General features: G+C 44.8%; 1 protein-coding gene across 1 annotated transcript in view; it reads left to right on the top strand.

Moving 5' to 3' along the window:
* The window catches only part of LOC133391263 (homeotic protein female sterile), a 142,780-nt gene extending 132,973 nt beyond the window's left edge, over positions 1-9,807 (top strand). Inside the window, exon 5 of the mRNA XM_061643670.1 lies at positions 1,416-9,807. Coding sequence (XP_061499654.1) covers positions 1,416-2,366 — 951 coding nt within the window. The 3' untranslated portion in view covers positions 2,367-9,807. The remainder of the gene's footprint in view (positions 1-1,415) is intronic.
* Positions 9,808-12,779: the final 2,972 nt, after the last annotated feature.

Genomic DNA, 12,779 nt, shown 5'->3' with positions numbered 1-12,779 from the left:
ACAACACCTTCCACGTCACGATGTCCCACTGCGGGCTGAATAGCGACGAAACTTATTACAGCTTCGCGAACAAAAACACAAAAAAGAAGGGAAAAAGCACACAATTTGACCTAGTCAAGTCAACGGGCTTAGGACGGGTCGAAGGACTGGGTTGTGTGTGCGTCCTTAAGCTTGGTTTTGCTGCTGTTGACCTGGTTTTGGCGATTGTTTCGCTCGGCGAGTGCATTCCGTCAGCCACAAGGGAACCATAAATTGTTGCAGTAAAGGCCGGGGAAAGAGCGTCAAGCACACTACAGCTAAACGGCAAACCGTCCCTGTGCTCGTTCTGCTTCGTGGACACTGGGCCCAGGGGGAGGGAGACGGTCCTGGTTGAGGATTTTCATTTATGTAACCCGCGGGACACTATTGTTTCTCGGCTGGAATGGCATGAACGCGGTGAAAAACTGAAGCAGCAAAACTTAAACTAGGTCAAACGCTGGTCCTGCTTGCTACTGCCGAAGGGTATGACGAGAAGGATGTATGTACTTTGCTTCATCACCATTATTGGATTTGATCGGAATGCACTGCTCGTTCGATGTGCGCAGTGTGCTTTGTACGAACGTTGAATATTGTGCAAGAAATAAAGGTCGGTCTTTGTTGTTTCCAGTGGCTTTCTAGGAATGTGACATAGAAATGTGATTCTAGCAAGTTGACAGCATGCTTACATAGAGATGTCCGTTTGAGAGTGCTTTAGGTTCTTTTCCAGAATTTATTACTCAGTATTTTCATCTGTTAGTTATTGAACGATGGCACATGTGGAGTGTATGATGTACATATTCAAGATATATGGATTGATGTTCTTACAAAATATTGGAGACTACTGTTCCGTGCACAAGTCACACGAGGATTGGCAGAGTCGCAGAGTTGTGTTGAACACTAAAACTACTGAAGGTAGAGTCTCAGACCATTCGTCTAACCACCAGATCCTTCCGGATAGATGGGTCAAATCCTAAGAATGAGAAGCCATAGTCGCCGGAAGGATGTTTTAGGCATCGAAATTCAGATGCCCTGGTCCTATTTCTGATTAAGAATTCTTCTGATCTTAATTTGTAGCTATATTAAAGATCTTGAACTACCTTTAGATCAAGCTGTCGTTGCCAGGCCTTTCCCAAGATTCGTATTAATATAATTATTAGATTGTCTATGGCATTTTCCTATGCTTGATGCAAAAATACTGAATTGTTGGCATGCGTGACAACTACTGCAAAGCAGATTTCCTCTTGCTTCCAGCTCAGAATTTATGAATTTCTGGGTAATTGAGGTTGTCTTGGGAATCTTGGTATATCTTGTTACAACCGTTGAACGAATTATCTATCTAAACCCACCGCTAAAAGACCTTCGTTTTAATCCCAACTCTCCTCTCTTTACCTTTCCAGCAATCGGAAATACCTCGAACGTACGTGAAAGCCCCACCGAACAAGACCGTGCGTGACGTGCCCGTGCAGTACCAGTCGACGGGTGGGATCACGACGCACGGCACCACCACCACCGCCACCATGACCGGTACCGGCGGCAGCTCCAGCCTCGCCAGCTCCATGGTGGACGTCGGGAGCTACTACGGCAGCGCGAAGACAATCGCCGGACGGCCGGCGGGTGACGGTGGCCGTCTGGCAGCGGCCACACCCGGGCCCAGTTTAGGCGGTGGCACCACGAACAGCGCCACCTGTCAGCAGAAATCGGTCGACAAGCTGCAGAAGATTTTCCGGTTTTTGCCAGGTAAAGCCACTAAATCTTCCACTTCATCATCATCATCGTCGTCCTCCTCGTCGACGTCGTCGTCGTCGTCCTCTGCTTCCTCCACCTCGTCATCCTGCGGCGGTGGCATGAAGCACGCCAGTAATATTAACAACAATCATCAAGGCGCTGGCACGGGCGTGCTGCCCGGCAGTAGCCACACTAGCAGCACCGCCAGTCTCAACAACAACAACAACGTCGGCGGCGGCGGCGGCGCCCTCGGTAGCATAAGCGGATCCTATGGACCTAGCAGTAGTAGCGTTATTAGTAGCAATCACGCCAACAACAATCGCGTCGGGTGCGGTGTTGGCGGCAGTAGCGGTAGCAGCGGCGGCGCCAGTAGCGCTGGCAGCAACATTCGAGTCGATGGTCGCGGCGGCTTAAGCTTAGCGGCGCCCGGTGCCGGCATCCACAATCACAACCAGCACTATCGATCTCCTCCCACGCCGGCGGTGGTGGCGGCCCCCTCACCGACCTCCTCGTCGGTGTCCTCCTCGTCCACGGCGTCCTCCCCGACATCGTTAAGCGGCGCGAGGCCATCGGAAGCGACCGGCCCGGGCGCGGAACCGGGCCACGCACCCTTCACGATGTGACCGACGGTAAGCGGCGGCGGCGGTGGTGGACGACGCATCGTGGGCAGTGCAGTGAGCAGTCTTTGAATTAGGCCTGCCTTCGCGCGCATCATCTTGCCCGATCGTCGCATCCTCCGTCGTTGGCCGCAGCCGCTTAGTGTCGTACCCCAATTATTTAGCTAATCGATGTCGTGATACTATTTGTGATGAAGAGTTAGAAATGGGCATGGAGTGACGGGCTCTGGAGTGTGCTGGTCGTGTTGCGGTGGCAATGCGGGATTGGGCTGCTAAAGTAAGGGATGGACTGGATTGGGGCAAGCAAACAAAAGCTGTCAAATAGCATTGCGGGTCGCAACGAATCGAAAGGCCAAGTACAAATCTTAGCTCTACTGTGACGGCGCGAGCGTGTTGATCGTTTTCTTCGGTAACGGTAACAAATAGGATCGTTTGTAACGTGTAACGTCTGCTCCATTTTGTATTGCACTGTGACCGATACTAGTCATAGAATTGTAACTCGTGGAAGGTGCCTTTCCACGATCTTACCTTGGTCGTTGTGTTCTACGGCAAAGCGTGTCCTACACGCGCCCACTGGATGTTTTTATTCGTGAAATCTTATTCAAACTAATGTAAAAAAAACCCCCAACATTGAAACATGGGATCGATCGTTGAGATTGATTTTTTGTTGTTGTTGTGTTTTGCTCCTTACAACTCTCCCCTATCGAGCTCATGAGCCTGCTTCGAAGCCTCAAAACCCGCGTCACAGCAATGTTTAAATAGGAAGTAGCAAATATTAATCGTAGAACATGTAACAAAAACACACACATACACACGCCGCTGGAACTAATTTAGTCCGCTCTGACCATATACTCTTGTATTGCCCAGTGACAACATAAACATAAACATAAACATAAACAACACAGCCTGAAGAAGATTAGGCAGGAGGCTGCACACGGGCCAGCATTAAACAGCGATGAAGGGAAGGAGCAGTACATTTAAAACAAAGGAAAGAAAGAAAACGGTAAAAAAAAAGTAAATACACAACAAGAATCGAGCTGTACATTTTATGCGCGTATCTTAAGATTTCTAAGCATAACTAAACTACAAAACTAGATTTTTAAAAGCAAACACCATAGGTAGAGAGAGCGAGGGAGAGAGAGAGAGAGAGCGAAAAAGGATGAAAGGAAAGAATTAGATGGAAACGGTAGAAAGGAAACGAAACGCGAACGGATTGAACCGAATGGGAGTAAAGGAAGGGAAAAGAAGGTGAACAATATTGTAAAAAAAAACTATTATAAATTAAACTAAAACAAACTTCGATGTGCAACAACACGCCCTATGCGGTTTAGGAGAGCGTGAGCGAGCACAGCATTGAAAAGGGGGCGGGAAAGAAGTACGAGACGTACACGCGGTTTATTTAGTCGAAATCGAGCGCAAGAAAGGGAAGAGAAAACACGTGGAAAAAAGCACACACCCACTCAAAAATACACTTATACCAGGTGGCAACCAACAAGTAAACCAATGAATAAAGGGAAAAATAAGCGCGAACCAGGGCCGCGTTAAAGGATAACTATGTGTGTGTGTGTGTGTGTGGTTGGGATGCGTCGTTGTTGCGTTTGTGGTGTGATTCGAAAGAAAGCGTGCCGACGACGTCTGTCTCTCACTTTCTCACTCTTCCCCGACAGACGGGCGCGTTCCTGGCGGACGGCGAAAGGAAGGACGAACTCTATGAGCAGGTGTGTACGTGTGTGTATGTGTGTGCGTTAAAATGTGTGTGTGTGTTTGTGTGATGGAATGGAATCTAGCAAAAATGTTCTATTTGTTATAAGTTGTATTATTTAAGTAAATCAATTTGTCACTTGCGAGAAGTATAGCAGAGTGTGGGTAGGGATGGTGAGTGTGAACCATGTTTGCATGTTTTTTTCGTCCTATGCGTGAGAGTGTGTGTGTGTGTGTGGTAAAACAGTGAGAGAGAGAGAGAGAGAGAGAGAGAGAGAGAGAACGTTAGGGAAAGAGCATAAGCATTCATAGGCGAAATAGTGGCGAGTCAATCAAAGATAAACATTATTCATAGACAAATATGCCCAAAACTACATACATTTGCTCACAACAGCACACATAGAACTGCAGCATGCAATGCTGATCGAAGAATAATAACACACATACACACACAAAACACAGTGTAACTCAAACGTATCGCTTAGTAATCGCTTAGTAAACAGAAGCTCCTTAGGAGGTTGAGGAGGCAAGGCATTCGAATCAATAGTCATACATGTTCTGCAATAAACAGGAAACCGAAGGATAATAATAACGAAATACTAACTACCACCACTACTGGCTACTACCACAACAACAACTACTACTACTATTCATTACTGTTACTATCAATATTGCTGCATTGTATTACCGGATAGAGACAGTTGCCGCAAAGCCATTTACCAACAACAGCAAAATACAATAAAACAAACTACCGCTTCTGCTACTATACACAAATGCTCGCTCGTAATAAAAAAAAACCTACAATTTGTGTGCCACAAATGTTCACCTCAAATTGCAAACAAAACAGCAGCAGCCACAAACACTAACTGCCCCTGCAAAACGGGGTCCACTGAATGCATACATTTTCCTCACACAACAAAACAATAAATGAAAATAGCGCAACAAAACCAGAGAGTAGTGAAACCAGAAAGCGAAGAATAGGATAAGAATATAGAAGGAGTAACAAACACAACAAAACAAAACAGAAGGTAAAACAATGAACAACAGATCAGTGTTTGCTCTCCGCAGCGCCAACTACAGCGAAAAAAGCGAAACTAAAACTATCTTTTAGCTAAATAATGTGTGTACTAATGACTCTTGTGCAAACACCTTTTTATTTAGCGAATGCAACAACCACGCAAAAAAGTAACAAGAAGAAGAAGAAGAAAAAACCGCACACCAGGAATCCACTATAACTACTACCACTACTACTAATACTACTTACGACTACTACTAACTACTACAACTACTTGGCTGGGAATGTGTAATCTTTCTAATAGTATGAAAATGTGTGAAGCACCAGAACCAGCAAAATGAAGAGAGAGAGAGAGAGAGAGAGAGAGAGAGAGAGAGAGAGAGAGAGAGAGAGAGAGAGAGAGAAAAACTGCTGAACAGGGAGCTGAAGAGTTTTAAAGAGAGACGTTTAGTATCTTAACTATTATAGTTTCAATTAGCATGGATTATTGTCAGTACTAATGTTATTATTTAAAAAGGGGAAAGAGGTCCCTTACAAACTAAACCCCCCCGTGCATGTCAAACAGGCTCGGTGAGTGTGGTGTAAAAAAAAGCAAAACAGTGAAACGGCTCTAGCGATAAGAAAACAGGCATAAGGGAAAGTCAACAGGGTGGAGTGTTTGAGATAGGAAAATTTGTAAAACAAGTAAAGCAAGTAAGCAGCAAGGGCGACAAAAAAGAAGGAGAACGGTTCGTCCACGGAACGCGCCTAAATGTAGGCAATTGCATTAACACTTCCTTTTGAATGTAAGCAACCGATGGGGACGGTGTGTTTGTGTGTGCCTGTGCTGCCGGGAGTGAATATAGGGACAGAAATGGAATGTGTTCTTCACACACATGCATGCACACCAGGTAACGAGATAAACAAAAAATATATTTATTGTGTAGACCCCGTTCTTTTTTTGTTTCTTATTTTAATAATGATGGGTAACAACAGTAATGCAAATGTGTTTTATTTTAGATCAAATGGTTAGAAGTAGCCCGATAGCGAGTGAGAGAGAGAGAGAGCAGATCAGGGTTCACCATGTGTGGCTTAATTTGCGCGCGAGTTTGGACAGCTTCAGGGGGAGGGGTTGATTGTTTGTAGACAAACGAGCAGAAAAGAGCAGCAAGATTTGATCTGTTGCATAGTGAATTGGAAAATCCAAACCCTTGAAACTGGGCCAATCTCAGCAAAACAAAAAAAAGGCGCACATAACGAACCTTGTAGCAGAGCGGTGAGCAGAGCTAGGTGAAATGTGCTCGTAACAGAGTTGACAGGCCGGTGCGTGTAGTGAAAGTGAATGTATGACAAATTTGTGATAAATATTTATTTAACGAATGATTAGTATCGACATTTGATGATTCGATGGTGGTCAGCAGCATGTGCCAGGAGGTAGTAACGAGGGTGTATGCGGAAGAGCGAAGGAGGAATGATTGGAATCCCATAAAAGATGTAAAACGGCGGACGAGAGATCAACTTGATCAGCGAAATTAACGAGGATTACTTATTTGTTTTGTTTCACGTCGATTACAGGCTTCCTTTCCATTTTATAACGGAAGGACTTTCCTTTTTTATTCATTCACAAAAATAGGCATTGGATCTTGCCTGGTAGCGATTAAAGTTCACAGCGTTCCACAGCACACAGCGCAATAGTAGTAAAAGGCAGTATCAATCTTACACCCCGCCGTGCAACTGCTGTTTAGCAGGAAAACATCAACATATTTAAATCGGCATTAAACTTGGAACTACCGACAGAGAAAGAGAGCAAGAGACATGATCGGAAAGGGATGCAGCAGCGTGCAGAGTAGAGAAGATGAAAAAACAATGGAAAAAAGAAACTGAAATCGAAATGTGATAAATGGTAACGGAATGGAAAATCGAATGTACGTGTGCGTATGTGTGTGTGTGTGTGTGGGTGTTTGTATGTATGCTCACAGCGTCACGTGCTTTCCCATTGCACAGTGGAGCGGTGTGTGTGTTCATTGAAAGCTCTGGTGTTCATTAATTCAATAAGGGTGTGTTTAGCAACATGTGGATGTGACGACAAGGGTTGATGCAAAAGCGAACCCTTCCAGTTGCGGAAGAGCAGTCGCGCGGTCCAATCATTCTTTGCATAGGCATCGATAGAAACAACAAGAAAGATCGAAAATGATCTATAGAAAAGAGAGGAAAAAAGGACCAGATTGTGCAACATGGATGTGTGTGTGTCCTGTGTTTCTGTCTGTGTGTACTGCGCGTGCAAGCGGGAAGGGGCTGAAGCGAGTTTCTTCGGCTACGGTGATGATGTTTAAACTTATCCTAATCGAATCGTTGTTTTTTTGATAGCGTAGACTAAATAATTAAATCCGTGTTCTGTGCATCAGGCTAATCAACGCAAGTGAGCTGAGCGGGAGAGAAATAGAGCAAGAAAAACAGAAAGTTTGACGCTAAAAAGAATGAAAAATAATTAAAAAAAAAAAAGATGAACCAAAAATTTGATATAACGTGAACGTGGGATGATGAGAAAAATGACAGAATAATCTCTTATAAATATGAATATGAAACAGAAAGGAAAACAATACAGCAGAAGAAGAAGAAGAAGAAGAAGGAGGAAAAAAATACATATTAAGAATCGAACATACAACTAAAGGAGAGAAAATAGACAGCAACCGTAATCGTGTAACGCGTAACGCTTCCCGCGATTACGATCAATCCCTTCAAACCAGGCAGCAGATAAAGCAGACTTCCACATAAGCGCTGGAGCGGCCCCGCAAGTGCTTGGCTTGGCTCTCTGTTCCTGTTTCGTTTTTAATTTGATGCTTTTCCGTACTTCTTTGTAAATGGCGTCGTTTGATTTCAACCATTTCCTTCCGGAGCGGGGTGTAGCTCGAGGGGCGTTTGTTACCGATCATTCAAACGCAGTAAGTGTCCAATAGCTTTATACAAACGAATGATAACTCAAGTATGCATACCAGGACCAGGCGGGGAGAGGTGAGGGGTGGAATTGATACTTTTGTGTGCAGAATAGAGAGAGAGAGAGAGAACAAAAACAAACAACCACAAGAAATGTTGTTTTGTGCAAGCAACTGAAACAATAGAGCAAGGAAAACAATAATGATTCAGAGCAGCAACACAAATAGATATACAACAGGTGACACGATACAACAGTTATAGCACAATTATGTAGTGTAACGTAAGTATGTAAAGCAAAGCTAATCCAACACACTCACACATAAGTGAAAGAGCAGGAACATAATAAGAAATGAATCCAATTAAAAATACAACAGGAAATAAAGTGGAAAAAAACAAACTAGATAAAAGCTCGTTCCTTTTTGTGCAAAGAATCACACCAGCAAATGTTAAGCAGAGTTTAGGTTAAACGCTACAAAATACAAATAACCCATCTGTGCGCGAGGGCACGCCCTCCACAGTACCACGTAAACACAGAACCAGAACCAGAGTTCCGAATGCTTTTACCGATACTAATGCGCAGAGCAAGGCAGCCCCATATATCATTCGGCCGGGCTAGTACAGTCTCCACCCGCAAGCAGTGGCCACTCGGCGTGTAAGCACAAGCATGTATGTAAATAGTGTACAAATAGTGTATCCAAAACATAACGAAAAGAAGAAGAAAAAAAACGACTACAATATAGAGGCGTAAGCGACGAACGCGTTGGCCCCGTGGAGCCGCGTGGGAAAGACATTTTAAAGCATGTGGTGCATGGCGCGTGTTACAAACAAAGCGCAAGCAATTTTATTTAGTGAAGCCTTCATCTAAAGCAAGCCTTCGTATAAACAGACACTTACACGTACACATACATACATAGACATACGTACACACATACGACACTCTGCATCACGTTGGTTGGTTGCTCGTTTTATCGCGTTTTGTGTTCTGACTCCTTTCTGACTCCTGTTCGGCGATCGGTTTCCCATTTGTTTTACAATACTAAAGAAATGCATTATGCAAGTTATGAGAGAGAGAGAGAAGGGAGAGAGAGAGAGAGATGTGCGTGATCCCTGTGGTGATGGGCAGGCAAAGTGGGGAGTTTTCCGCGTGGTAGCAGTAGTAGCTCGAAGCCGCAAAATGCAAATATATATAGTTAGGGAATGAGATGCGCGTGCGAGTATATGTGTTTTAACTGTGAGTCCAGCAAAAGTCCAAACGAAGGAGAGAAAAAGGCGAGGTTGTGTGGTTGCGATGGTGATGGCGCATTAGGAATGAATGTGACTAAGTAAGCAGCACTCAACACTCTAGGAAGGACATGCATGAATTGTATGTGCGTGTGCGTCTGTGTGTGTGTCATAGCGATCAATCGAAGGGAAGAAGCGAAATGGTGGTGTGCGCAAAAGAAAATCAAACAAATCATATTTATTACGTATTGGGGAAGTGTAGGGAAAAGGTGTGCGTGATACACTCGCTAAGATACCGTGCCACACAACTGCGTCATTTGGTTGGTCGGTCAAGGGCCACTCCATGTGCGTTCGTGTGTGTGTGTGTGTGCAGTTGTGGAACGGGACTATATATATTGAATATATATATTACTATTATTCATATGAGTAATACTAATAACAATAGTACTATTGATAATAATGAAAAAAGGTAATATTAATAATAATTATAATAACAAACAATATGGATATGATGGTAAATGATAATAATGGAAAAACAGAAAAGTAACTAAATAATTTAAAGAGAAAATAATAAATAATGAAATTAACATTCCCCAATGTGTTGTCTCGGTTGTGTTTCGTATCACTTCGAGCTCGAACGGAGGTCAGCGGCGGGATCGTTGTTTAAGGTAATATGTTTAATATCACTTTATAAATCACTATACAAATACTACTTAAATTTGGACACCGTTTCCTACGGTAGTTCCTTTGTTGCATATGTACTGCCGGCGAGCATTCATGGGTTCATTAGTGGTTCCAGGACCGGTATGGCTTCATTATCAGTTCCAGGACCCGTATGAATTCATGAGTGGTTCCAGGACCGTTATGAGTTCATGAGCGGTTCCAGGACTGGTATGGGTTCATGAGTGGTTCCAGGATCAGTATGAATTCATGAGCAGTTCCAGGATCAGTATGGGTTCATGAGTGGTTCCAGGACCGGTGTGGATTCATTATCAGTTCCAGAACCAGTAGGGATTCATGAGCAGTTCAAGGATCAGTATGGGTTCATGAGTGGTGGCAGGACTGGTATGGATTCATTATCAGTTCCAGGACCAGTATGGATTCATGAGTGGTTCCAGCACCGTTATGTGTTCATGAGCGGTTCCAGGACCGGTATGGGTTCGTGAGTGGTTCCAGGACTGGTATGGATTCATGAGCGATTCCAGGACCAGTATGGGTTAATAATCGGTTCTAGGACCGTTATGGATTCGCGGTCGGTTCCAGGAACAGTATGGATTCATTATCAGTCTCAGGTCTGGTATGGGTTCGTGATCGATCCCAGAACCGTTATAAGTTCATGAATGCTCCAAGACCAGTATGGATTCAGGAGTAGTTCCAGGTTCGGTATGGATTCATTATCATTTCCAGACCCGGTATAGATTCATGAGCGGTTCCAGGACCGATATGTGGGGAACCTATGGGTTCATGATAGGTTCGAGGACCGTTATGGGTTATTGATAGGTTTCAGGACCAGTATGGGTTCATGAGTGGTTTCAGGACTGGTATCGGTTCCTGATCGGTTCCAGGACTGATATGGGTTTATGATCGGGTCCTAAACTGGTATGGTTTCAGTATTGGTTCCAGAACCGGTATAGGTTCAGTATCAGGTCCAGGCCCGGCATAAGATTCTGATCAGTTTCTGAACCAGTATTGGCACTGTATCGGTTTCACGACTGGCATGGGTTTGTTTTTGGTCTTTGAATGGGTCGTCATCATTTGAATTATGTTTCGAAGCCAACAATTTCGGTCTAAACTAGTGATGTGCTATATGGAGCGCACCCACGACTCCGATCCGACTCCTACTATTGTTAGTTCGACTCCGACTCCGGCAAAATGGAACCAGTAGATCCGCCCGGAGTCGGAGTCGTTCGGAGTCGTCCGGAGTCGCCCGGAGTCATCCGGAGTCGCCCGGAGTCGGAGACGTTCGGAGTCGTTCGGAGTCGTTCGGAGTCGTCCGGAGTCGTTCGGAGTCGTTCGGAGTCGTTCGGAGTCGTTCGGAGTCTTTCGGAGTCGCCCGGAGTCACCCGGAGTCGCCCGGAGTCACCCGGAGTCGTCCGGAGTCGGAGTCGTCCGGAGTCGTTCGGAGTCGTTAAGTCCCGGGTCGTTCGACTCCAGACGACTCCGGACGACTCCGACTCCGGCACCTCCAGACGACTCCGGCTCCGGCAACTTCAGACGACTCCGAACGACTCCGAACAACTCCGGACGACTCCGAACGACTCCGGACGACTCCGAACGACTCCGGACGACTCCGAACAACTCCGAACGACTCCGAACGACTCCGAACAACTCCGAACGACTCCGAACGACTCCGGATGACTCCGAACGACTCCGGACGACTCCGACTCCGGGCCTTTTCGGACGATTCCGAACGACTCCGGATATTGCAGCGTGGATCTACCTTCCGGAGTCGATTCCGAATTTATTGGAGTCGGATCGGATTCGACTCCGGATTTTTGCCAACTTTACCCATCACTAGTCTAAACCTCAGAATACAGGAAACCCTTAAAATTTCGCTGCGCTGCCCTGCAACCGGACTTAAATAACTAATTTAAATAAAATATTGGTACATGTGTTATAAGTATGTTGGAGAATCTTATTTAATTGCATTTATTTTAGATATACCTTCCAATAATCTTTTTTTATTAGTTAGATATGTGTATCGTCTCTTCTTCTTCATGGATTGTAATTACGAGAAAGAAAAAAGAAACTAAATATCCCACAATGCTACCTAAAATTACCGAAACAGACTTAAAAACTGCTTACTGAAGCACTGCAAGAAATTATTAAAATTCACACCCCCAATACCACTCAATTCATTTCCTTCCGATTTCTCCATCTCCACCGCTCGAGGGCAGTCGCGGGAGAAGTTTTACTGCTTGTGAAACCGTCTCGCGAACTGGTTTAAATCGGCCCTTGGCCTTTGCAGATCATTTGACTGATAATTACTAGGAGCGAAAGCGGTGATAACCCTTTCCCCAGAAACAGCTTCGCATTGAGACAGCGGTAAAGATAATCCGTAAATTTGCACTACCAATCTTCAATGTTTATGAGAGATCATCGGCCAAATCCGACCTGGGACCAAAGGAGCCCGGAAGGGGTAAATAGAGGTGTGCCGCGTTCATCGCGCGACCACTCGACGAAAGCGTCCTATTATCACTTCGGTGCGGTACTGTCGAACGAGCTTACCAAAACTTTCTTTTTGACTTCTTTTTGGACGTTACGGTGAGGAAGAACGCTGAGTGGGGAAGAAATCTTAATTAAACGGACAACTTTTTCATTTAAAAGTTTAACTTTACGATGCCCCAACCGCACGCACGCGTGATGCTGGAAGAAAAGGGGAGGAGAGGGAGGTTTAAGCTTAATCTATGCAGTCGTGCAAATCTAGCCGTATAAAGCTGAGTTGAAAATGGTTTAAAAAAGGAAGCAAAGCGATACCGGCACGTACAACATTGTTACAAACGCAATGATTACTGAAAGCTGTTGTTGTTTCTCGGGGGAAAAAATAATTACCATTACAGCCACCCCAT

Source organism: Anopheles gambiae, chromosome 2 (genome assembly GCF_943734735.2).
Source record: "Anopheles gambiae chromosome 2, idAnoGambNW_F1_1, whole genome shotgun sequence".
Taxonomy (NCBI): domain Eukaryota; kingdom Metazoa; phylum Arthropoda; class Insecta; order Diptera; family Culicidae; genus Anopheles; species Anopheles gambiae.
This window is presented reverse-complemented; position numbering and strand designations above follow the sequence as displayed.